This window comes from Cyprinodon variegatus, unplaced genomic scaffold, assembly GCF_000732505.1.
Source record: "Cyprinodon variegatus isolate N-32 unplaced genomic scaffold, C_variegatus-1.0 Scaffold172, whole genome shotgun sequence".
NCBI lineage: Eukaryota > Metazoa > Chordata > Actinopteri > Cyprinodontiformes > Cyprinodontidae > Cyprinodon > Cyprinodon variegatus.
This window is the reverse complement of record NW_015150625.1, coordinates 573,549-600,007: the sequence shown is the minus strand read 5'-3', so window position 1 is coordinate 600,007 and position 26,459 is coordinate 573,549. Positions and strand designations below refer to the sequence as shown.

The 26,459-nt window shown below is 37.5% G+C and overlaps 1 protein-coding gene across 1 annotated transcript; it reads left to right on the top strand.

Moving 5' to 3' along the window:
• Window positions 1-1,283: 1,283 nt before the first annotated feature.
• stk38l (serine/threonine kinase 38 like) lies at window positions 1,284-24,857 on the top strand. The gene is made up of 14 exons (XM_015378447.1): window positions 1,284-1,635; window positions 13,126-13,265; window positions 13,583-13,634; window positions 13,762-13,884; window positions 13,965-14,048; window positions 14,123-14,246; window positions 14,317-14,471; window positions 14,560-14,662; window positions 14,742-14,803; window positions 18,599-18,716; window positions 18,805-18,928; window positions 19,012-19,107; window positions 19,199-19,290; window positions 20,080-24,857. Exons 2-14 carry the CDS (start codon window positions 13,132-13,134, stop codon window positions 20,202-20,204), a joined length of 1,392 nt encoding a protein of 463 aa, XP_015233933.1. The 5' UTR covers window positions 1,284-1,635; window positions 13,126-13,131; the 3' UTR covers window positions 20,205-24,857.
• The last annotated feature ends 1,602 nt before the right edge of the window (window positions 24,858-26,459 follow it).

The window sequence follows — 26,459 nt, the reverse complement described above, 5'->3', positions numbered from 1 at the left end:
TTCACTTTTGTGCAGGAGTCATCTGCAACTTAACACTGATTGTAGGGCACTTTTAATAAAACTTGACCTTTATTAATTGTTTATTTCTAGATTTTAACACTAGATTGAACAAACTTTGATATCAGACAAATGTGTCAAATTTGATCAATTTTACCGATGGAATTATGACTATTTTCGCCCACTCTTCTTTGCAGAATCTTTTTATATACATTATATTGAAATATCTTAGCATGCATGATGAGTTGAAGTTGTATTTTAGTTCGGTTTAGAGCAACATTTATGGGTCTACGTTTGTACCAGCTCACCCTGAGCTGTAAAGCAACCCAAGACCGCCACTCTGCTACCATATTTATCTCTTTGTTGCTTTTTTTTTATTAAATACTCTGTGAATTTTATTTCAGATACACATTTTGTGGTCAAGGGAAATATTCTCCCAAAAGTTTTGCATACATATGTATGTAACCCCAAATTCAGGAGGGAAATTTAAAATATGTTGAGTTGATTAGTCTAAGCTTAAGCTTAAGCTTATTTACTTAAGCAAATATGGCCTGCATGGTTTTAGATGTTTTATCTTTAATCCTGGATGAGGAATTGATACTATCTTGTATTAATGTTGAAAAGAGAAGGTTCACAAATGTACCATAGAGTCTCTGTTTGTGTAAATATGTTCTCACTGTGGTTTAATGGACCCCCAAACCTTAAAGACGGCTTTAAAACTCTTTATATACTGATTATTTTAGATTTTTAATCTGTAAGACATACCTTATTCATGATATCAGTATCTATTTTTTAAACTTTCCATAAAAGATTAAATACTCATGTAAAAACGTATTATTCTACATTTACTTTGGTTTCTTATTACATTGGATTTGATAATAAACGTATAAATATAGTATTATTTAATGGGGGGAAATACTTTTTTTTGCAATGGGGAACAAAGGAACCCTTTTTCATTTGGTTTATCTAAGTTTCACACAATGACGCCCCATTAGCTATTTTTAGCAGGGGTCCGCACAAACCAAAAAAACCCAAAATGATGTAACAACGCTCACAACTGAAGGTAGTATAGCATATTCTTTAGAACTCTGCCTGCTAGCTGAATAAACCTGTGCCGTTGTGTAGGCGGTGCAGATCCTCTCATTGGTCAACATACATGTCCGTCAGCTTCTTCCCGCGTCGCGATTGGCTAAAGGTAAAGAAGCTTTGGTTTGAACGCCAGTGATTGGCTATCCGTCACGTTTCTCATGTCGACGTGTTTGCGTCATCAGCCCAGAGCGTCTGATGAGCCCGATGAGCTCAGGAAGCAGCGGTCCTTATTTCATGTTTTGTAGCGACTGAAAGGGGAGGACAGGTGTTATTTTTGGGGGTCGTAGAGGCAGAATATTTTCCAGTTGTTTCAGATTAGGCGGCTGTCAGCGACAGAAGAGCTTTGTTATGATTTCCAGCGTTGATATCGATGATGTTTACTGTTCAGCCACATAGGTCTATGTGACGGATAGCAAATATTAACTGGTTCCTCCACCGTGAAACTGCCTTAATATTAGGCACAGACGGGATTATTTGACATATTTTCTCCATTCATATTGCTGTTTGCTGGCGGCACGCCAATAATTGACTCTGGAGCAAGACACGGAGGTAAGTAAAATAAAAATAAAACATATAAATGCAAAATATTATGGAGGACCAGGAGAGTCAGTGGAAAAAAAAAATGGAACTGCTTCAAATTTAACATTTAAATCAGAAAATTGAAATTTAATTCTGAAAAGTGTTTTGTAACTGCACATTTTACATCGATAATTAAAGTGCAACTGTAAATTGTATCAATCCATTATTAAATACTACAATTTGAAAATGTCACATTCTATTTTGAAATGGCAATTTAAAAGCAAACCTGACTATGTTTTTCTATTTCCATTTCTCTTTTTCACTTTGCAATTTAATTTTTTTAAATTTTACACTCTTTACTTGTTAATAAGCTGTCATGAATACCGTAATTAGCTGTTACTGTTAATTAACTGGTAATAACTGTTAATTAAGTGTTAATAACTGTTTACCAAACTGTTAATAAATGGTTACTAAACAGGTTGTAAGCTTATCTAAACTTTTTAATAAGCTGTTGTTTGGTCAAAGAAATTAGAGGGTAAATTAAAATACAAAATTTGCAAAATACATTTGAATATCTGAGGTGAAAAACAATATGAGAAAGGAAAAACAAATTACCATTTATAATTTTTGATACATGTAGAACTTTGATTAGTCTAAGCTTAAGCTTATTTACTTAAGCAAACGTGGCCTGCATGGTTTTAGATGTTTTATTTTTTAATTCTGGATGAGGAATTGATACTATCTTGTATTAATGTTGAAAAGAGAACAAATTACCATTTATAATTTTTGATACATATAGAACTTAATCAGATTCATGTATTGTGTTTTTTTTTTTTTATATCCATTTTGGTGGAAATAAAAAAAAAAAACATTGAAATTGCAGTATTTAGTAATGGATTCACAAATACAGTTTACAATTAATTTTTATTAATTTCATTTAAAATTTGCAGTTACCAAACACTTTTCAAAAATCTATTATTTAAATGCTAAGTTTAACATGTCCCCTCTGGTCCTCCATAAAAGGATTTTGGCGCTGTCGGAACTGTACCTATGACTTAATGTTAATATAATCTATACACTAAAAACATGTTTATTAGGAAAGCATTCATATGCAAAGCAATTTATTGTGCCTCACAAAATGGAATAAAACACAAAAAATAAAACAATGGACTAAACTCTGGTTTTAAAATGCAAGTAGCCTAATTAAACAATAACAACTTCTTTCTTATTTAAAGCTGGAGGAAATTCTGACCCATATGTACTGATATAATGGATATAGTTAGTCAGACACTATAAAAAACTGGGGGTCATGAGGTGGCACAAATAGAAAGTTGTGTCATCAGCATATCGTAAGAGAGGCTGAAATTGTCTATAGTCTGAGCATGAGGAGTAAAAGCTGCCCCAGAACAGCCTTTAGGACCTAAATCTACATTATGTCCAGCTACATGTAATGACCTTGACAGCAAAATACGCTGTATTAGCTGCTGCATTGTTGTATTTTTTATTAAAATTTTATGTAAATTTAGCCATTACATTGTCCAGTATACAAAATAATAAATAAATAGAAAAGGAAAACTGATCGAATTGCTGTTTTTTAAAGAGAAAAGCAATTGGCTAATCCCTTCATCTCAATAACACACGAATAATCAGTTATTTATTTGTCTTAAGCATTTTTCTCCCCCTCTCTGATTACCTCTTTCCTGTCAGCCTACTGTCAAAAAACGAGCCACTAGTGCCGCAAAAACTAAAAAAAAAAAAATTAACCATTAACACTAAAAGTTTTTTGTTTATTTTAGCCAACCAACATGGTTAGAGGAGGTAGATTTCCATTATTCTTAACACCAAAAAATCTCCAGACACTTTTTGCTGTTTTAAAATCATGTTTAATTTAAAACTCCTGTGATAACTGCTTGCCTAAATAAAGGGGACCTGAGAAAGGAGCCTTGAGGAACACCACATGAACATATCTACAGTATAAACAGCTCAAAATAAATAGAAAGGTAACTTTTTCTGTCTTTTTGGATGTAATAAACACAGATAGTGGAGGGTTGTGGGGTTGCTGTTGTTTTGCATAAATATCAGGTAAACCAAAACATCAGCGGGTGTGTTTATCTAATGCACCGAGCTGCAGTTTAAACAGACCAGCTTAGCCATGTCAGCCATCAAAAACACAATACATATGTCTGTTTTCTGTCAATTACATTGAGGGCAGTACTGCTAAGGCCAGATGGAGCCAAATGAGATCTCTGGTTGTTTGAGTTTTTGCATGTTTAATCTCATGTGTTTTCTCTGTGACGTCACAACTGAGTCGTTTCATTCAGGATGGAAAACAGTACTGTTAGGGTGGAGCTCATCTGACTGGAAACTACTGACCAGAGAATTTTACACCAAACTGGGAAGTCCAGGTTTAAGGAGGATCAAGTTTTCCATTAGTTTTACCTTAAAGCTGGTGAGCTTAACTGTTAGAAGTAGCTTGTGAAAGGAAATCTCCTTATGGTGCTTTTGTTGTCATCTAGATATCCCCTCAGCTGACAGCCGTTCTTATAAGGGGAATGCTTTTTAAATCTCCACTGAAAGTCCTTGAGTGACTGAAGTTCTGCAGCGTAATTAGAAGAACGTCTTGTTACCGTCTGGAACAAGTGGATCTGTTCTATTCTAGCAGCGCTATCATATCTCCCTACTTCACTCCCCTCTCTGGTTGTTTCACTTAAATGGCCTTTTTCAAGCTGCATGCTTGAGTTTTTAAAAAGCTGCTTGCATCCATAATGCCTTCCTTGTCATTGCCTGAGTGCTGCCGTCTTGTTTGTTTAGCCACAGGGTGGATCTAGTTAACTGCAAGACAAATTTGTCCTTTTAGAGGAATTTAAAGTAGCAGCTGACCACTTACTTTTTATATTTATGGGGAATATTATGGAGTTAATTTTGTTCCATTATTGCTGCAAGTAGAAAAAAATGGTTTCTAGTGGAATATTTAAAAAAATAATAAGTTAAGAAATTAAACTTTAAAAGACGTTTGATTAAAAAAAAAGGTTTTGTTATGTGATGTTTTTCAAATTTATTTTGTATATCTTTTGTTTTATCAATTGTTTACATTTTCATCTATTAACATTTTATCTTCTATTTTCTTTTTCAAAATTTTTTTTTCCAGATTAAATTTAACAGATTCCATTCTTTTCTATTTTCTATTGAATTGCAAATATTACATTTTCCCCTCTTTAAACCCCATAAAAAACACTGACAACCAATAAAAATGTTTTTGCTAAAGTTAATGCAGACCAATAGAAATGTGTCTTCACTCATCACACCAAAGGAAAACCCGACCCTAGAGATGAAAAGACTGATCTGAAAAAAAAAAACATTTTGTAAAAATCTATCAAAAAAAGAGAAATTAAAAGCAACACTAGGCCCCCAGATGGTCTTTTCTTATATTGTCGAGATCAGTCGTCAGGGTTTGGTTGGGATTTTGAGGACCAAAATGCAGAGGCGAGGAGGCCAAGGTGAGTTTTTGAAGATTTAATTGAACAACTGAGGCAAAAAAATCCAAAAACCAAGGTACGAAATACATGGAACCAAAAACTAGTCAACTTCAAGGCAAAAACTAACTTGGGGAGCCGAGAAAAGATGAGGAACTAGTATATACTGTATGGGAGACTGAACAAAGACAGGACTAATGAGCTGATTGGGAGCAGGTGTGAGCAGAGAATTCTAGAGGGGAGCTAGAGAAAAGGAGACCAACACAAGAGGGCAACAGAGGGCGACCAAGAAAAGCGTCAGAACTCAAATATATCCAGAAAACACAACAAAATAAGAATTAAACCAATAAAACTAGAAAACGAAGAAAAACATGGATCAAAGTGAAACTGAATACTCAAAAGAAAACTTAACAGAACCAAGACCATGACATCAGTTAGATTATGAATATTAAATACTGATGATTTCTGCAAAAGAAAGAATGGATTGAATTTGATTCCATCATTGTTGCAAGAAAATAACTAAAACAATAAAAGTTCAATCCAGAAAGCAAACTTTGAAAACATTTTCAGATTTTTTTTTTAAAATTAATTTCACATATTTAATTTGCTCAAATTGTTTGTTTTTTTTTTCAAAATTTATTTAAGAGTTAACTTTTTCTACGGTATTTTGATTTTTCAAATTTTGGTTTTTCATATATATATTTTTTTTTTACATGTTGCCTGTATTTTGCTTTTCTGTGTGTTTCACAGATAACCTTCTCTTCACTTTAAGCGTAATACACACATTGCTTTTGACCAATAGAAATGTTGTAGCTGAAATTAATACAGACCAATAGAAATGTGTCCTCACTCCTTACTCTAGTGGAAAGCCCGCCCCCAGAGAAGAGAATCTGATCTGGAAAACACAAAAAAAAAAAAAAAAAAAATGCAATTTCTTAAGAAATCTGAAAAACAGAAAGTGAAAAAAATTGCATGAATAAAATGTGAAAAAATTGAAAAAATAAAGTAATATATAATATGAAAGTAAATATGACAAAACTACAAGCTTCAACCTTTTTTGTTATGTTAAAATGTTTTCTGGTTTCAATGTTTCATTTCTTTATTTTTTTATTTTTTATTTTTTTCAAATTTCAATTTACAAAATGTGTTCTTATTTTGCAAAAATAATGGAACAAACTTCACTCTGTACTGATATACACATCACCATTAAAAATAATCATACCTGCACCTAACAAACAGAAAAGATTTTTTGACAGAAAAGATATTTTGTATTCTTTAATCTATTAATTATTTTTCAAATTAATCCTAAAAGAGATACTTTCAGTAAATTGACAATTATAAATAAACAAATACTTAACATTTAGGAAAAAAACTCCTTTATTTCACATTTTTAATTAACTGTAAATGGCAAAAACATGCAAAATAAATATACTTACACATAAACCTGTATACACAAGCAGTGTTTGAGTTATTTCTCTAGGATGATCATTCTTTCAGCAAATTAAATTTTATCTAGACTTTGTGTACCATTAGTCTAGCAATTAATTTCCAAATTAGTGGATGATGATTGCAAATATCAATTAATTTAGTCTGTTATAATAAGCTTTTTTTTCCCGTATATTCATGATGGAGATGAGAGAACCAAAATAAATAAATGATGCTCAGACCATGTTAACAGTAGAAATTAAACAATAGTGTCATATTTCTTCTATAAGCAGAAGAATATTGATCCCAGTAATGAGTTTTCCCTCTTGTTGTCAGTGGATCAACCTCTCAGACCACTCAGGTCTTCTAGTTCCAGCCTCCTCTGTGCACCCAGAACTAGAACCAAACATGGAGAAGCTGCATTTAATTTCTATGCTCCACTGATCTGGTACAAACTCACAGAAGACTGGAAAAGTGCTGAAAGTTATAAAGTTAAAAAGGTTAAAAAAGGTCAAAGTTCAAAGCCAATTTCTTTAGAGCTGCCTTTGACTGTTAAAGTCAACTGAAGTATTATTAGTTTAAGGCTGAGGTCCAACTGTTTATTTAATGCTTCTGTCATGTTTTTATCTTTACTTTCTTCTGTTTTATTTTTTCATTCACTTTGAATTTTCTTTGTACTGAATTGTACTATAGAAATAAACTTGCCTTGCTTTTCCTCTCAGCGATGAGTTAGAGAGGTAACAAAAAACTGGTACTTCTCCAGCAGCAGGCTAGTGACACACTGTCTGTATGGGAAGTGTTTTATCTTACTATACTTTACACAGAGCATTACCTCTTAATGAACCTTTGACCTTTGCTGGGGAAATGTGTCACGCTGCAGGCAGCACGTCACACTTTTTCATTATATCTAAAATGTAGCTTCACCCACAGCTCTGCCAAAGAGAATTAGAGCAATGCCGGTACTACTCCTACTGACCCACTTCAACGGAAAGTAGCCATAGGACTTTCCCAGACGTCACTGCATGATCTTACCTTATTTGCCCTTTTTTTCAATGAACATGAAGCCAAGATACACATAATGAGGAAAACCTGAACAGCTCACCATGTCGTCAGCAGAGCCGTGGAAAAACAAAGCCAAATATTCCTCCTGTCATGGCTTTCGATGCAAAGGCGTTCACTCCTTCACCATTTATTTGTTTAAACACCGGCTATCTGAACAAATGCTCAGCCAAAATGCAATAGTTTATAGCTATATAATATGGTCATTGATATTTTGATAGATTAGCTGTGCCTCTTTAATTAAAATTAGTTAAAAGGTTGTGGTTTATTAATGCATAGTTTGATTAATAAAAAAAGAACTTATTTTTTAGACTATCTGCACCTAAAAACTGAATAGACAATAACAGCAGCTTCTTTCTTGACTTTAACAGACACTTAAAGTCAACCAAACAACAACTTTCAGCGTCAGTCCCAGATTAAAAGTACATCGTCACCTTCTTTGACATTTATTATTTATACTCCAGTAACTCTGGTTGCATAATTTTTTTTTAAATTACAAATTACGACGTCCTGATAGAATCGTATTTGTTATTTTATCTTTTAGGCTTTGTTTTTGTGCAGTTTGTTAGTAAATATAGTCATTCTTTTTTTACAACGCAAGCAGTTTTTCCAATAAAGGACAGATTCAATTTATATATAGACACTTTTTTATGACTTTGCCTTAAAAAACCCAAAGTAAAGCCTAATTAAACCCATTTTGGGCTAATATTCTTTATTGGAACCTAAATATTTGTATTGAGCATATGTAACAAATACTTGACTTTAATCAATTGTTGATTAATGGCTTATTAGATAAAAATAATAGATAATGTCTGCTTTAAAGGAGTTTCTCTCATAGTAGTTTTGCTGTCATTGACCAGACGGCTGGTGTTCCTTCTTAAGCATTGCTTGTATTTGCAGTGATGCCTTATTACATTAAAACCAGTGAGCTATTTCCCAGTTGGTCCACTTCATTGAAATGAAGCAGTAAATAGTCTGACAGTATGTTAGAGTGACATACCCTGTCTTTTAATGACAGTTTTATTTCTGTACATTAAAAATTTCAAGAATCTCACATATTTTATCCAACTTTTTTATGCAGTAACCTAATACGTTTCTGTTTTCTTGACATCTTATACCTTAAAAAAACTTTTTTTGTTGTTTATATGGTCACTGTTAAAGTCAGGCACAATAAATTGTTAAATATAACAAAGTACTTTAGTCTATTCAGCATATTGGTGAAATAATGTTTCCCCCTTCATGTTATTGAAAGATCCTCTTGATACAAAAAGGTATTCAATAAAATGGACGCTGGTTAATGAATTTAATTTAGTTGATCTATATAACGCCAATACACAACACAAATTCTTGGGCTGCAACTAACAATTATTTTGCAAATTGATTAATATGTCAATAATTTTTTTGATTAATCAATTAATAATCGGATAACCAAAAGTTCTTTACAGAACTCTTTTTGCTAAATTAAATCAAGTGAAACTAAAACTTGTTGGTGTTCTAGATAGAGAATATTGACAGGAGAAAGAGATGTTTTTCTTAAATGCAAATGTTTAGGCATTTTTTAAAAATAATTTTGGTATATTTGCTGCTCTAAGTGGGTTTCTCTGTCAGCTAAAGACTTAAAGTCTCCACACTCCAGTTAACGATTAATCGATTACTAAATTAGTTGACGATTATGTCAATAATCAATTGATAACAATTACTCCGATTAAGTTTTTCAGACATAATAAATTAATTAATTGACAACTTGCATCCCTAGCTGAGCACCTTCTTTGCTATTGTCACCCCTTCTGCTGTGCAGTAGATTAACACATCAACTTCCATCAAAAGCCTCCTCTTTTCCTCTCACCTTCCTCAGTCACAGGTAGCTAATCAGGCCAACCAGAGTTTAGTGATTCTTATTGTATGATGGCAGCTGAGGAAATGGCTGTGTTGGGAACAGGTTAGAATGGGCACCTGTCTTAACAGCTGTGTAAAACTGACTTGATGCAATAGAAGGATTATAAGTTAAATAGGCACAGACCTCGGTGAACTCTCAGAGCTGTTATTTCCTCCAGATCAGGCCCTACGCAACAATGATTCAGAGATTTTTTGGTTTCCCCTCAGAAGTCAGGAAGTGTCCTGTTGTTGTGAGATTGTTGGGCCTGAAAACGGGAAAAGGGCCGGGGAATAGACGAAACACGGTTCCTATCTCTGGACTGCAGGGCTTGTTTAATGTCTTTGTGAGCCAATCAAGCCCATTCATGCCTTTCTGATGGCGTTCTGCCAAATGTTTTGGTGATATACGTGTCCACCTTCGTCCCTTTTTCCTCTCTTACATAACGTTTGAATAATCTGGCTTTATCAATGTTCTGTTCCTTAAAGAAGAGGAAAAGCCATTTTATATCCTTATTCCTTCTGTTAGGCAAACTTCTAGTTTGGACATGACCTGTTTTTCGAAAGATGATAACGTAGCACTGATTATAAGAGATACAAATATTTTAAAATGTAACTTTTTTTAATTCAGAGTGATGGGAGACACTCCTTAAGACCAGGTTCACACAAAGCTGAAGACAGTATAAATATAGTAAAAATGGAATCACATGAAGCCAAGGGAGCCGTAAAATAGCCGTCAAAATACTTATGCCACAGCAATCAGGAGCGCACTAATGCTACAGTACCACAGAACTGAAGGAAGAAGGAAAAAGAAGAGCAGGGCAAGAACGACTAACCCAGGTGTGCGTAAAGAGGCATTTATGTCAGTCGACAAAAGGACATACCTCACAAAATCCCATAGAGGAGAAAAATATGTTGAAGTTAAAAGGACTATAAAACAGGACAGCAAGTGTAAAAACTGCCATTGTTTTTGGTTGTTTTAGAGCATGCGGCAAGTCTACGTTGGCTTGCACGTCCAATCCTGCCAGTTTGTAGCCGGTTGAGTAGTTTCAGTCGTTGACATGACGCCAGAATTAGAGAGAGTTTAGTAGATTCTCCCTAACCCAGCTTTGAGTAGAGGAGGTAAATTTTCTGAGCCTGTCCTTGTTTCCTAACAGAAAGACAGACATTATTCTTCCTGTAAGCTCAGGAAATAATACCTTTCCGGTTTAAGGGCGGATTATACTTCTGCAACCGCACATATCAAATGTCGCTGGGGTCTGGTCGCGAACCAGTTTTGCTGGTATGCTTCTGCAACGTCGGTCTGGAATTTCTAGGGACGCACAGCAAAGCTCTAGGGGGAGCCTAAAGAACTTGCGAGAACTACGGCGGATGGTCACTAGAACTTTTTCGGCAGTGTCGGCGGGAGTGGTTATTTTCGAAAACAACGACGCGTCTGGAAGATATCCCGTTCACAGAGATGGATCTAGAGTATCCATTGTTGTTCCTTGGTTTTTTAAAATGGCGCGCCCCGGCACCGAATCAAGAAGGTCGACCACACAGACACCCGGAAAGGACCAATCACATTTGTTTTTAGGCCGGTGAGTCCTTCGTATAGTCAGGATTTTTTTGAGATGGGCAATGACGGTTGCAGAACCTCTGCGTGGGGGGCGTTGTCGCACACAGAGATAGATTTGACGGTTGCAGAGGCTATGCGTCAGAAGTATAAATTGGTACCCTCTTGATACCAGTAGCTAGAATATGGCTTACTACAAACATTTTGTCCCAGTCTTCCTCAATGAATTTGATTTAAGTTGGCCAAGAGCTTGACTCCAGAACGTCTTTTTTTAGCCATTCAGAGTTGGAATGGCTAAAAAAGATGGTTCTATAGTCAAGCTATGTTATCGTCATCTTTCTGCTTAAGCTAAAGGGCCTTAAAGAACTTAAAGAGCTAAGTCATGTATTATATCTATAAAAAAATCCCAAAAAACATACATCCATCCTCAAAAAACAATATGTGTCAATTTTTCATCCTGATAGGTTTTACTTTGTCCTTGTTGGGCCTGAAATCAGCCCCCGCACAAAGCCTAAAATAAACATTCTTGTATACTGTCGCCATCTGCTGGCAGTTCTAATTATTTAATCAGAGTGAGCCACTGGCGTATAAATTCATAAGAGGATGGTCATAGATTCTCCTCTAGATGAACATTCTGGTACCTGCTGCTCAATTAGTTACTCTAGTTCTTGTTCCTGAAGCAGCAGAGAAACTTTCCCTCCAAGGTTTGGTTCCTGGATCAATTGGATATTTTCTTATTGTCATCAAGATCTTTAGACAAATGTTTGTTCGTTTTGGTTGCCATGGCTTTTCTTTACTCTCTGTATACACTCCAGTTCAATTCAGTTTATTTCTATGGCGCCAATTCACAACACATGTCATCTCAAGGCACTTTACAGTTCACCAGATCATACAGTCAAATTTTCTATCTAAGGAAAACCAGTTGATTGCATCGACTCATTGACTCGAATGCAATCCCTCACAATAAGCATGCTTGTAGCGACAGTGGAGAGGAAAAACTCCCTTTTAACAGGAAGAAAACCTCCAGTACGTGGGTTTTCTATTTGATATAAACAATAGTTTAATGATCTAATGGAGAGAAAAGCACTTCGATCCCCTCCTGGAAGGTACGTTGGGATAAGAATCATTATAATGTCAACACAATATATATATATATATATATATATATTTTTTTTTTTTTTTATTAATTTATTTATTTTTTAGACCAACTGGTTTAAAGGAACACCATTTAAGTGTGAGTCGTCCATCCTGTGAGCTCTGTGCAAACCTTTAAAGTCCGTTCCTGAAATAAAACCTCATGGGTCATGAGCCATCCAGCATGTGACTGTCCATTCTGGGCTCACTGGGAAAGAGAATCAGAAAAACAGCCAAAGAGTTCTTACCCAGCCTGGCATTAGCTCAGAGAGATGGTGGAAGATTACAAACAGGGACGTCTGTTGAAGAATATGAAGTTGTTTTCTCTTTATTTCTGCTCCTTTTATCCCCCATTCTGCTCTGTTTGTAGATGGAGATAAGTGTTAGCCTTAAAAACAGAACCATAACGTGACCTCCAGTATATTGGTTTAAAAAAACTTTTTTAGTGGTCTTCTGGGGTTGCTTGGAGAGTTGTTTTTTTTTTTGCAAAAATTTGTTCCAAATTCCAGAACCATGCATGGCATTAATATAGTTTTCCAGCTGGATACCTGGTGTAGCCATAGTTAGTAAAAAAAGCTAAAGGTCAGAGAGTTACATCTTTATCATAAATAAGTGAGTTGTGATGACATCATCAACAATAGTCCTACATTTTTTCTTGTCCCGTTTAAGTTTGATTTAAGGATTGATGAGAATCCTTCCACTGCATCTGGAATGCAGGTAGCTCCTGCTTCTCTACACCAGATCTTCTTCTCCTAGAGCCAGAGCTGTGCATGTTTTACTGCTGCAATATATCAGGGCTCTTTAGAAGTTTATTATGTCCGGTTCCACAGCAGCAGAGAAATAAATGGAGCATTAAGTTTACTGGTAACACCTTGCTATTTCCAAAGGTGTAAAAATACTGTCAGATGTTTACATGCCGCCATCGCTGGCATTTCTGTTTCTTTGTTTTTTAATGATTTACAAAAAGACAAACTGAGGGCAGTTTTGCTCCCGTTCATATAGGATAGCATGGCCATGACGGGGGGGACGGCAGCTGCCCTTCCCATGAGCAACCACACCCGGGAGAGGGTGACCGTGGCCAAGCTGACTCTGGAAAACTTCTACAGCACGCTGCTGACGCAGCACGAGGAGCGGGAGATGAGGTAACCTCTTTTTTTTTTTAAACAGCCGAGCAAAGTAACGGAGGGGCTCGAATGCTGAGCTGTTGTTTACGGCGTCGGGTTTCCCCCAGTAGATAAGGCAATGCTCCCGAGGTGGTTTAACCAAAGAGGTGAAGGAAACAAAACACTGCCACTGATGTTCTCTTGTTACCTGAAGGTTGATCTGCTGGGAGTTCACCTGAATAGTTGTTTACACCTTGCTAGTCGCTGCCACTCCAACCGTACCAGGAGGAAACCAGAGACTGAAGACGCTTTGTGATACGTACAGTTTACTGATACTTTTTTGGCATTTATTTTAGGCAGAAGAAGCTTGAAAAGGCCATGGAAGAAGAGGGCCTGCCAGATGAGGAGGTGCGAATAATCCCCTTTTTCTTTCATTTAAAAAACAAAAGTACTTTATTAGGATTTAATCCGATTATCCAGCATTAAATAACAGTTAGATAGCGAAATCTCTCAAGCAGCTCTCTGTGGGTTGCAGAAAGTGATGCGGCGCTCGCAGCACGCCCGGAAGGAGACGGAGTTCCTGCGTCTGAAGAGGACGCGGCTCGGTTTGGACGACTTTGAGTCTCTGAAGGTTATCGGAAGAGGAGCTTTTGGAGAGGTCAGACACATTTCACGAAAATATAAAGACAATAAAACCAAGGTGAGTGGAGGTTTTCAGGCTTTGTTTTTTTCTTTTAGGTCCGCCTGGTGCAGAAAAAGGACACTGGACACATTTACGCCATGAAGATCCTGAGAAAAGCAGACATGCTGGAGAAAGAACAAGTAAAGAATCTACCTGGAAGGTTAAAAACCAGCTTTGACTCCTGAGTGACAATCCTGATCTGCTCCTCCTGCAGGTGGCTCACATCCGTGCAGAAAGGGACATTCTGGTGGAGGCGGACAGCGCCTGGGTGGTCAAGATGTTCTACAGCTTCCAGGACAAGAGGAACCTCTACCTCATCATGGAGTTCCTACCTGGAGGTATTTCCTCAGACCGTCTAGACTGATGTTTCACAAGCTGCCAAAAACCACCTCTGACTTCTGTTACCAGGCGACATGATGACGCTGCTGATGAAGAAGGACACGCTGTCCGAAGAGGCCACGCAGTTCTACATCGCCGAGACGGTTCTGGCCATCGACTCCATCCACCAGCTGGGCTTCATCCACAGAGACATCAAACCAGACAACCTGCTGCTGGACTCCAGGGTAAGAACGCAAACATGGCAAACATCCCAACATCTCCAGACTCAGACCGTTTAGGCCATAATCCCACCAAACGTCTTCTTGCTTCCAGGGACACGTGAAGCTGTCGGATTTCGGCCTGTGCACCGGACTGAAGAAGGCCCATCGCACCGAGTTCTACAGGAACTTGACGCACAACCCACCAAGTGATTTCTGTAAGCCATCCAGCTTCAGAGTTTGAACCAAATATGAAGAAAAATAACTACTTTTCACATTATGCTTCTTTTCTCTTAGCTTTCCAGAACATGAACTCAAAGAGGAAAGCAGAAACCTGGAAGAAGAACAGGAGGCAGCTGGTATGCTTCCTGAACAAACAAGGAAAAAGTGAAAATAAAAACATCGTCCGCAAACATCGTATTAATTTTAATAATCCATTTGATCACCACTGAATAATTATAAAAGCAATACATTTTCAGTCTCAGTAATAATTCAGGCTAAGTGGATCGGAAATGGAGCATCATACATGCACTGGAAAAACAATCTAGAAATAAGTAAAACATTATTAAATTAAGTGTATTTACTCCTAATTTAAGTAATAATTAGTATTTTTGTTCTTAAAAGAAGATAATTAGATAATATGAATTTGAAAGAAGACAATGCAATTGTGTTTTCTTATTTTCAATCTAAATTGTCTTGTTTCATTGTCTCTTTTAGCTCCTCAATCCAAGAACAAATACACTTATTTTAAGAAAATCTAGATTTTTATTTTTTCCAGTGTGGAGCACACTTTTAAAAGAGTCCAAATGTGAAAATCAGACTTTGTCTTGATAAAGCATCTCTGTTGGTGTTTGGCTTTAGTGAAAACTTGCAAATATTCTCCAGTTTATGTCATTCGTAGTAGAATGCTAGCATTAGCCTGTCTTCATATCTCCATTTCCATATTTATTCCACCAAAACTGCTGATTCTAACAATTAGAGACTCGCCTGCAGGCGGTCAGTAAGCGTTGCTGCTTGTCTACTTTTTTAACCTGTTGTGTAAGAGATCAGGAAAAGATATTAAACGAACATGACGGTGCAAATTCTCAAGGGCCCATTATGCTTGAAGCTCGGACATTCCGCCTTTCTAAGCAGCTGCAGCATTTAAACTCTGTGCTCCTGTATTTGCCGGCTCCGAGGGGGAGCATGTTCAGCACAAAGAGCAAGCTGACAAAACCACACTACACAAGGAAGTAGAAAACAGCCTTTTAGAACTTTATCGAAGCCTCTTCATGCCATCCGAGACACTAATTTCTTTCCTGGAGCTTTTCCACAATGTGTTGATTCTCTAGATGTTTACATTTGCGAGCCTAAAATGATGGAATTTTGCTGCACGGACCTTGCGGACGCTTTAAGCATAAATCAAGCTTCAGTCATGGTCATGGCACCACAAACAGGCTTAAATTAGAAGGCAACTGGACTTTCGCTCTGTTTTTTGAAGACGTTTCAACACCTATCCCGGAGTCTTCAGCATCCAGCTAGAGACTGCTCTGGTGTGAGCCAAAAGAATTGACTCCTGGATAGGTATGTAGATGTAAATCCCTTTATTGTCCCCCACAATAAGAAAATTCACTCTCTGCTTTTAACCCATCCCTTTGGGAAGCAGTGAGCTGCCATTGTGTGGCGTCCGGGGAGCAGTATGGGATTAATGGTCTTGCTCAGGGACCCAGAGTGACAGTTTGTGGAAATCTCCAGGACCCAAGTGCAATGCTCTAACCACTATGCCACCACTCCCCAAAGGCTCTTTCTGCCAGGTTTTGAACCGCTGACCTTTTGCATGTGAGGCAACCTCAGACGAAACCTCAGATATCAGAATTTTAACATTTTAGGTCATGCATTTTAACAAACAAAATGTACGTGCTTTATGGGAACTACTCTTTCCACCAACAGAAGATTGCGTTTGCGTCTGTTACACCACGCAGAGCGTGATGCGCTGCTGTGAAAAACAGTAGTAGATCATAACTGAAGTCCATGAGGAGTTATTTTAGCGCCACAAAGAGACAAAATGCGACCAACGATGTTTGTGTGAAAACAGTGAGAAGTTGATGCAACATGACAACCTGTTTAGACAACAACAAAGAATATGGAGAATGGGCTACATGTCCAACTTCACTACTTCCTGAACTTTAGCCAGCTCCTGAAAGACAGGAAGCAGAGGAGCTGGCTGAAGTTCAGGAAGTAGTGAAATGGGACATACAGCCTATTGATGATGAGGATGTAGGAGGAAGAGCACAGGTGCTGCTGCTAGACAGAAAGCAGGTAGAGTGCAGTTACAGAGAATATGTGGAGCTTTAAATGGCACTAAGCACTGCTGCAGAAGCTCATATTCATAAAAGTAGTTATAAAATAATTTACAGAATAAATACACGCTTCCAAAAAATACCTGCCTCAATTCAGCTTTTTGCACAGAAATGTTCAGTTTAAGTCAGATTTCCTTCAGAATTAGTCATTTAAAGTTTATTTCAATGATAATACAGAGCAATTGTAATATAACAGCTTTAGAAAATATACACTTGATGGTTAAAAATCACAGTTTATGAAATATGTGTTTTGCTATTTACAATCAGTCCAATTATATATAATGATTCAATTAACTTCAGGGTCTCTGCGTGTCATTAAAAATCATTTAAAGTCATTAAACTATTATTTTTTTTAAATTAAGGCCTTAATTGGCATTAAAATTCATTAAATTTGATAACCGTGGCATTAAAATGCTTAGGAAAAGAAGCTTGAGGCACAGAAAAGGCTAGAGAATGGGGAAAATGCAAATTTGAACCAAAGTGGCAGGAAAACGAGGAACTTGGGACATGGCTGCAGCCTGTCCATGGTGAAGATGGTGAAGGATTTTGCCGTGTGTATATATATATATATATATATTTAAGTCATGGGTATTTGTTGATGGCATTAAGATTACTTCTAAGAGCATTAAAAGAGCATTAAAAAGCATTAAATAAGAGTTACTCATTCATGTATAAACCCTGAACTTAAAATGTTAATACTGACAATTTAGTCAGTATAAATTATTATTTATTCTATAATAGTCAGTTTAAATTTAACAAAATATTTGAAAGGGAATTTTAATTAGAGCAATCCAGTATTATACAGCAGTGGTTTTCAAACATGGGGCTAACTTTTTCTGTTCTAGATGTGTTTCTGCTCCAGCAGATCATTGCATTCCTCCTCAGCAGCCACCAAGGGCTGCAGAGGCCTGTTAATCACCTGAAGCACCTAAACATGCAGGACAGAGGGTCCTGAAAACAGCTGTTATAGAGCAGTTATATTACTTTATACATTTAACAAAATATTATTTTATAAGTACCATATACAATTAAATTTTGCTATCGGATCGTAAAGGAAATTGTTTGAAATGTACATATTTAGGAAAATGGTTACAGGGACAGAAATAGTTTATTTTTATATAAAACAAGTTCATTAATTAGTCTGTTTATTTCTTATGTAAAATAGTTGTTTTGATATGGAAATCTTCAAGCTCATGTCAATATATGAGAGCCCCAACCTTATTCCTCCTAAAAATGATTAAACATGAATTTTCGGACAATTATAGAAGAATTGCATAAAATACCAGCTTATGACTCCTCTAAAAACCTGATGTGGCGTTACAGCCCTCTAGTGGGTTAGAGGGGTACTGCAGGGGGATTGGAAATAGTTATTTTTCCCTAATTAAAACATTTTAGGCAAAATAGTAACATCTAAAACTGGAGAACAATACTTTTATGTGTTACCTTAATAAGGGTACCAATAGCTTTCATTTAGACATGATAACTGTTGAATTAGTTTGTATTTTTAGGGATAAATTAATGTTGATTTCTAAACATGTTAAATTTGTGGTCAGTACCTTTGTCAGCACCCCTCAGTCAGCTGTTAGTACAATTCTCTTGGGATTCTGGACCCAAAACAAACAAACAAAAAAAAAGTTGAACACCCCATAGGTGTTTTTAACAGGGATGGGAATTGACCAGAAAAAATCATATCACCACAGTTTTGCAGCACGCTGGTAAAGATAATGAAGAGAGACCCTTTTAACCAGCCTGTTTCACGATATTCACATGTTCGGTCCAGAACCCTGAGCTTTAAATGTTGTGGTTCCCTTCCAGGCTTATTCCACAGTAGGAACGCCAGACTACATCGCTCCTGAGGTGTTCATGCAGACTGGGTACAACAAGCTTTGTGATTGGTGGTCTCTGGGTGTCATCATGTACGAAATGCTCATCGGTAAGAATCAACGTTCTCTGGCGTTTTGTTTTGGAGATGCTGGTGAAGTAGTAACGTTTTTATCTTCCATGTGTTCGGATTGATGCAGGTTACCCACCCTTCTGTTCGGAGACGCCACAGGAGACGTACAGGAAGGTCATGAACTGGAAGGAAACCCTTGTCTTCCCACCTGAAGTCCCCATCTCAGAGAAGGCAAAGGAGCTGATTCTAAGGTTCTGTTACATCTGTTTTCACGTATCGGATCAAACGTCTGGATCTGCTGTTGTTTCATAAACCTTTTGATCTGTTAATTAAGGTATTGCACTGATGCGGAGAACCGAATAGGCGCCGTTAGCGTGGAGGAGATCAAAACCCACCCGTTCTTTGAGTCGGTGGACTGGGAGCACATCAGGTATAAAACATGCTGCTCTAAACAGGGACCTTAGCTTAAACCAGAGCAGGCTTCTGTCAGATAATGGAACAGCTCTCGTTTCCATCCGCAGGGAGCGGCCAGCAGCCATTTCTATCGAAATCAAAAGTATTGATGACACTTCAAACTTTGACGACTTCCCCGAATCAGACATCCTCCAGCCAGGTGAGTAGAGACGCTCTGAAATATCCGTTGCTGACTCTGATCAGCTGGTTTTGATTGACTCAGACTGTAATTTTATGAATCCAATCTGTTATGGATCAGTAAATGCTCCCTAGTGACGACCGGACAATGTTAGCTAATATCAACACATGTCATAATAGGAAAAGGAAGCAAGACAAAAGTCACCAGAAGCTAGTTAAAATAAAACTGTATGTTCTAAGAAATGTTGGAATGTGTTGGTGGATCATTCAGGCTACAAAAAGAGCAACACTTAAAGTGGATAACAGGAAGGCCAAACCTGTTAAAGTTAAAATGCTCAATCTGTCATGAAAACATGATGGATCTGGCTAGCTTATCCCCTAGCTTAGCGGCTTGCCATGCTAACCACATCATGTGTAAAAATGATGCCAAAAACAGTTTGAAGGTAAAATCTGTATTTGTGGTAAAACTCCTCTAACTTCAACTGTTCTCTAACATGTATATTATGTTGACTCAGTTGTGGATATAATCTCGATTTAAAGCTCAGAACATGTAAAGAAATATATATATTTCAGTTATTTGTATGTTGTTGCACTAAAGGAGTTATTGTGATATAGAAACATGGAAAAATACTTTCAGAAATCAGATATACAATTCTTTTTTGGCATTTTTATTGTTAGGATTTCCATTTTTTAACCAGGAAAATTGAAACATTGTGAGGGATCTGGTGACATCTAGTGGTGAAGTTACAGATTGTACGTCACTGCTTACTGATTTTTATACTTTTTTCTGTTTGTGTTTGTTTTTCAACAGCCAATGCAACAGAGCCTGACTTCAAATCAAAGGACTGGGTATTCTTGAACTACACGTACAAACGGTTCGAGGGCCTGACTCAACGAGGCACCATCCCTACGTACATGAAGGCAGGGAAGGCCTGACACGCTCAAAGAGCGCACCACAGAGACCTTTTACGGACACAGGGTCGGGCCGCAAAGCCCCCGCTGGTGCTGGAGGCCGCGCTGCCGGGCCTCTCGGCGTTAAATATAACCCTCATCAAAACTTATGTAGGTCCGCTCAGAAAAGACAGAGCGTCGCCGCATTACCTCTGTAGTTTATTTTTCATTTGTGTCGTCTCTAGCCATGGCTCTCGCCCAGCCCTCTAACTAGGACACTAAATAAGCATATCTGCATGTTCAGCTTAACGTTGACGGCAGGATTCAGGCTTGAACACAAATCCCTGGTTTTGCATCCTTACTTTGATAGTTTATACACTGGCGGTTATTTTAACACAGCTAAAAACTGGGTTCCTCTTAAAGCCTGGAATCCAAATCTGTTGCTATAATAGGAGGATTTCAGCATGATTTCCTGTAAGTTTTACAGCTCTAACCGGAATACAGATTAAAAAAGAAAACATTTAGTCGTAGAAGTTTAATGAGACCATATTGCGATTTTCTTTCATTGCTAACAACAGTTAACATAATCCTGTAAAGCCATGTGCTCCGACCTGCTGCTAGAACCCGTTAAACTCGGGTGATATTACAAAGTAATCGCAGAGTTAGCTATTCTATTGCCTCTGTTTGATTCAGTTTTGATGTTTTATGTCGGGTTTGTCGCCCTCTGCTGTTGCGGAGAAGGTATTGCCGCATTTTTAAACGGGATCTTCATTTTCCCAGGAAGCTCCTAATTTTAAATGACATCTTTGGACATGTATCAAAAGATTAAGAACATCAAACAGACGTTCTAAGTTTTCCGAAAGTCACAAACACCAGGGATCATGCTGGAATCCTCCTTCATATTGGTATTTCAGTGACATAATAGAAGTTTAATCTAGTAACTTCTGCAAAAAACAACATGGTGGAGGGAGGTGCTGCCAAATAAACTGCTGTGTCCTTCTTAAGTTGTAAGATGATGAACTAAAAAGCATTGCAGGCCAAGCTACTTCCTTCTAAAGTCATCAAAACATGCAAAAGTGCCTTTTTATGTAGCTAGATGTATCACTATAGTTTAGAAAATATTAACTAGGAGGCATCCATTAGAATAGCATTAAGCTGACTGATCTAATAAAGAAGGTAAACGGCATCTAGAAATGATAAAAAAGAGCAAATATATATGTTTGTAGAAACTAAAGCTTCTTAAAATGAACTAAATCTCAGTTTTGGTTATTTATGAAGCTTGTGGTAAAAACAAAAGCAGTTTTTTATAGGTTAGATTTAAAAAGATGAGAAGATGAGTTTGTCAAGTAACATGGAACTAAATTAGGTCAAAATCACAAGAGTTTCCTCTCTGTGTTGTGAAATTGTAATTTTTTTTTTTTTATCTTTTTGTTCATCCTCTTTTAACATTTTTTCCCCTCTCACATAGATGCAAACAAACATTTCCTGTAGGGTTGGTCTTTAACCATCTTGTCTCATGGTTGGAACTAAGGAGTTACCAAAGTAATCTTGTGTCAAGGTCTGTTGTTCTGCACTAAACAGGAATCTACCTTTATTTAAAAAAAAAAAAAAAAAAGTCTAAACATCTAAAACAGAATGTGGGTGCTGAGGAAAATGCTTCTAAGATGTCTGCTAATGTTTATGTAGAATCAGGAAGCATACTGACAGAAATCCCAGTGTCCGTCGTTGTTGTTTCTAAAGCCCTTATGTAGAAACTTACCTCTTCAGCCTTCTCATCAGTTCTGTTATATCCCCATTTCTGTTCTCTTCTTGCATTTGGTGTCAATTCTACTTAAGGATGATACAAAATGTTGGACGGAAGATAGTTATGAAGGCTTATATCTGTATATTTATGTTATTTATGCTGCTAGTGTTTTTTTTATGTATAAATTGGCTTTTTACTGAGATTCACTGTATTTACATTGGCTGTGTTTCATGTAAAGTCCCTGATCTAAAGAGAAAACAAAAGAAAGTGAGGATCTACCAAACAGACGTGCGTTGGTGTCCTTTAAAGCCTGGCTAGCCATTTTCTTCCTTTAGCCATGAGAAAAAAGAAGAAAATTGATATGTGGACGATGCGATTGGCCAGGAGGTAACACGTCTTAGAGCAGACGCCATGGGGAGTGACCGTTTTATCGGGAGGTTGCTTGAGCGTCCAACCGTCAGAACAGTCGGGGGGGCCTTGTTGAGGTATTTGACAGCATTATAAGAGCTGGGTGGCGTTTAAGAAGGTAGCATTGTGGTTTTGCATCAGACCAGGTAATCGTACAGTCTATCGTACAGGCTGATTTATGCTTAGAAACCAGGTCGTCTGCATGTGTGTCGCATTAAATGCAAATGTTCACCTGCCCCTTCCGCAGATACTCTGCTGCACCTCTCCAAAATTGTAGGTGACAGCAGACTGGAGGCCTCTGATTGGTCAAATCTACATCCGCTCTAATCATGCGTATTTCCTGTTTGGTATCTTACCGTCTTGTTTTGTCTGTATGACCGCCATTGTGGAAAACGACTCGTGAAGATGGAGCAGCTAGAAAAGCGAGGTCCCGAGAACGCTGGGACACTTTTTCCAGCTGGATCCCCGCTCTTTTTCGCCCTCATGTCCCTCCGTTGTCGCACAAACTTGCCCCCACTTCCTCACCGCCTCGGCCGTATCCACACCCACAGCTAGTTCCTGATTGTCCGTCTTGCGTTGTGGCGTGGAAAAACATAGCGCAGACCATGCTTCAATATTGGGCATAAATCAAAAATATCTGCGACAAGCTCACTGCGACACACTGCTGCAGGAGGATAACCAGGCCTTTAGCCCCTCACTGGAAGACACAAAAGGAATCCACACACTTGGTGAAAGTTCACAATGTCCAAGCTGATGACTGTTACATCTGCTTCTACAAAGCACAGCTGTTGGACTTTAAATGTCACTTAAACTAAACCTGGCAATGGGGAGATTACAGATTAGCTGTCCCTTGTGAATAATCCATTTTCTCAATGGACCATGCAATCCCTCCTTGGCCCATTGCCTCACCACTGAGGGAGTGGGCTGGGGAAAAAGTCACTATCTGCACTGACAACCATGTTGTTCTTATAGGGCAGCTCTAGGGGAAAGGATGAGTCTTACCAAGGCGTGACTTTGGTTCTCTGTAGGAATGGTTCAATGGAACCAGACAGTGACATCATTGGTCCGGTCTTACGCCAAGATAACACCCATTTACGTTAGAAGTTGCCTGCATGGTGAGGAGGTGATTCAGCCATTGAATCCAGTTGTGTCAGACTGGTTGATCCTAAAATGAATTCTATCATCTTGGACGTCAACTTTAACCCATTGCTTGACCTGGTAGATCTAAGGGGTGATGAGAATGTTGACTTCACTGCTTGAGTTTAGAACCAATGGTGTCATGGAACCAGTACTGCTTACTCCTTATCATCTGATATCATCATCATTGTCTGAGTTCTTGTTTTTACTGCGCTGTCTGGTTGTCCTGCCTATCACTGTCTGTTTGCCTCATGGTTAAAGGGGTAATCAGGCCATCCAACATCTTACTGCTGCACAAAAACTAAGCAAACCAATCGTCTCTACATTTTTGGACTAATTTGGCCCTATAGAATCACCCCAGAAAGGGGGCATGGAATCATTTGTTGCCCATGATTGAATAAGTCATAGCGTCCAACACTCATCTGTTAGTTCCTCCTGTCTCTCAAACTCAACAATACCTGAAAGGATTTCTATCTAAAGCTCACTGAGATCTCCGGTCCATTGTAAAGGTTATTTTTTATCTGAATCCAGAATGTTAATCCTCTATAATGGCTAAAGAATTTAGTACCTGCCTTTGATCGATGAGTAAAGTTCCAAACAACCTTCTTGGTCAATATCTGGTCCCAAGTCCCCTGGCTGTGTCTAACTCAGAAACAAAGATTAGAAAAAGAGAGACAAAAGTGGTCCTGATTGCTGTAGCTGTCGATTCTACCTTGTTTTTCTGGCAAAATCGCAATGCGACTATGAAACTAACCCTTAAAAGGACAATTGTTCTAGAGATCTGCTTTGGTATTTTTTGGTAGTATGACTGATATATTGTGTCAAACGTCCGGTTGTAGGATATTAACCCCATTTATGTGGTATGAAGAAGGCAAAACAGAAGGTAGATATTTACAATATGTGCTATATATTTTTTCTCTTTTTACACTTACATTAAATATATAAATATATATAAGGTTGACTTTAAATCCATGACTGTGTCACTTTAATTACTGGGATTTTCTATGAAGTCGTAAAAAGGTTCAGGAAAAAACGTTTGTTTTCTTCTTTTCTATCAAGCAAGACAATTCATTTGCCATGGACCAAACCAGTTTACTGCCTAAAAACAAACCGTTTTAGGCTCATTATTAACAGGTAATGCTGCATGTTTCATTTTGCCAAGAGACAATGGTCACAACTATATCGTAATGGTGGAAATCAACATACATGTCGAATTGGCGATTGGTTTACCCCCCACCCCCCAGTCAGGACTATATGTTAAGCTAATCTTGTGTAATGACGTGTACACACTGCTGTAGTCAGAAGGCGATTGTATGTGGAGGAGAACCGTGCTCATTAATATGTTCATCAATATTGCTGAGTTTTTTTGTTGATACACTGTTCAAGAATAATAAACCTAAACACTTGAAATTGCCAATGTCTTCATTGTCTTAAGATGAGATTAAGGTTGTAGTTTTCTACTCTAAAGGAAATTTCTATTGAGCATGGTAGTGGTAGTGTCATGCTATGGGGATTTTTTTTCTTCCTTCTTTAGGAACATAGAAAGGCAAAGAAAAACATTGACATAGTAATACAGGCATGATTTAGATCAAACCAGTAACATGTCTTCGAATGGCCTAGTCAAAGTCTAAATAAACCCAGAATCCATAGCAAGACCTGAAATTGATAACAGACGCCACTTATCCATTATGAGTTAGCCTGGGTGATCTGAGCAAGGAGGAACTGCCAAAAAAATATCTGTAAATGCCTGAAGTAGAGATGTTGCCATACTTTTTAGGCAACAATGTCCACCATTGTTTACATTCAGTGGACTTCAGGTGACCAGAAAATGTTAGGTTTTGGATTGTTTTGTTTTAATGCATGAAAAGCTTCAGGAATAACCTGAGAATCAAAAATAAATAAACATTTATATTGGTCACTAACACTTCATACTCTGGTTTTGAATGAGACCTTTCTGGATTCATTATATATTTATACAATTGTATTATATTTATATTATATATATTTGCATACATTTGTCTCTGAACTTTAAATGGTAATAAAACCAATGGCAAGCTTGTTGCAAGAATATTAGAATTTGAGCTCCCATGCAGAAAAAATTAATGATTGCAAGTAACAGAAAGCCTGTTTTAAGGTTTGAGAATACTGATTTGAATCATTTTTTTTCTCCTTACTCCTTTCTAAATACATAATTAATTTTTTTCTTTATTCTTAGCAATAAAATAAACAGAAACAGGCTCCAAACAGAATGAACTAAGGCGTTAAAGCAGAGGCAGTTTTTAAATTACTGATTTAAATCGTTCTGTTCTTGATTGGCCACCAGATGGCGCCATTGGCAACTTTTTGTTCATAGTCTGTATTCATATAATTCCACAAGAACAACATAACAGTAAAGATTTGTTTATAAAATCAAAGTATGCAAATCAGGTTTTTTAATTATGGTTAAGTTGTCTTAAAAATAGTTTTACTTGATTTAAAATTAGTACTCTAAAAGACAATCCCTGTTTTTTTTTTAAATATGTTGTATGTGTCATAATGAAACAACAAAGCTCTGACAGAGCACAGGAAACCTCCCAGTGATTCGTTGTTGTCATGTTTGTTAGATAAAGTGCACAGGTGCGTCCATCACCCCACCACCCTGCTCCGCTCTCACCGCCACACCCCCACACAAGCTGAAATCTAGTTAACCGGGTTTCTCCTAATCCCTTACCCCAGTTAAGGAAACCGGGTTTCTGGTTTATACCACGAAATCAGGTTACAGAAGAAAGGCAACAGCAAGCGGGCTGCTTATGTGTTCGAGAACTCACCTGATGGAAGAAGTGACAGTGTCATTGTGCCATGACCTCATTGTTACTACAGCACGGGGGGAGCTTATGCTGTAGTATCCATTTTAATTCATCTACCTTTAGACCTACTGAACTCTTGGTACTTGCATTTACATGAGGTATTCACAAATACTGTGAATTCTACATGAAATCTTTAAATGTAGCTATGACAAAAACTTAAGAGTA

Bases quoted from the DNA above. Each gene is read 5' to 3' on its own strand.
- stk38l (XM_015378447.1), top strand. From the start codon at position 13,132: ATGGCCATGACGGGGGGGACGGCAGCTGCCCTTCCCATGAGCAACCAC. The intron at 13,635-13,761 runs GTGCGAATAATC...TGTGGGTTGCAG, and splicing joins AGGGCCTGCCAGATGAGGAG to AAAGTGATGCGGCGCTCGCA. The intron at 14,804-18,598 runs GTATGCTTCCTG...GTTCCCTTCCAG, and splicing joins AGAAGAACAGGAGGCAGCTG to GCTTATTCCACAGTAGGAAC.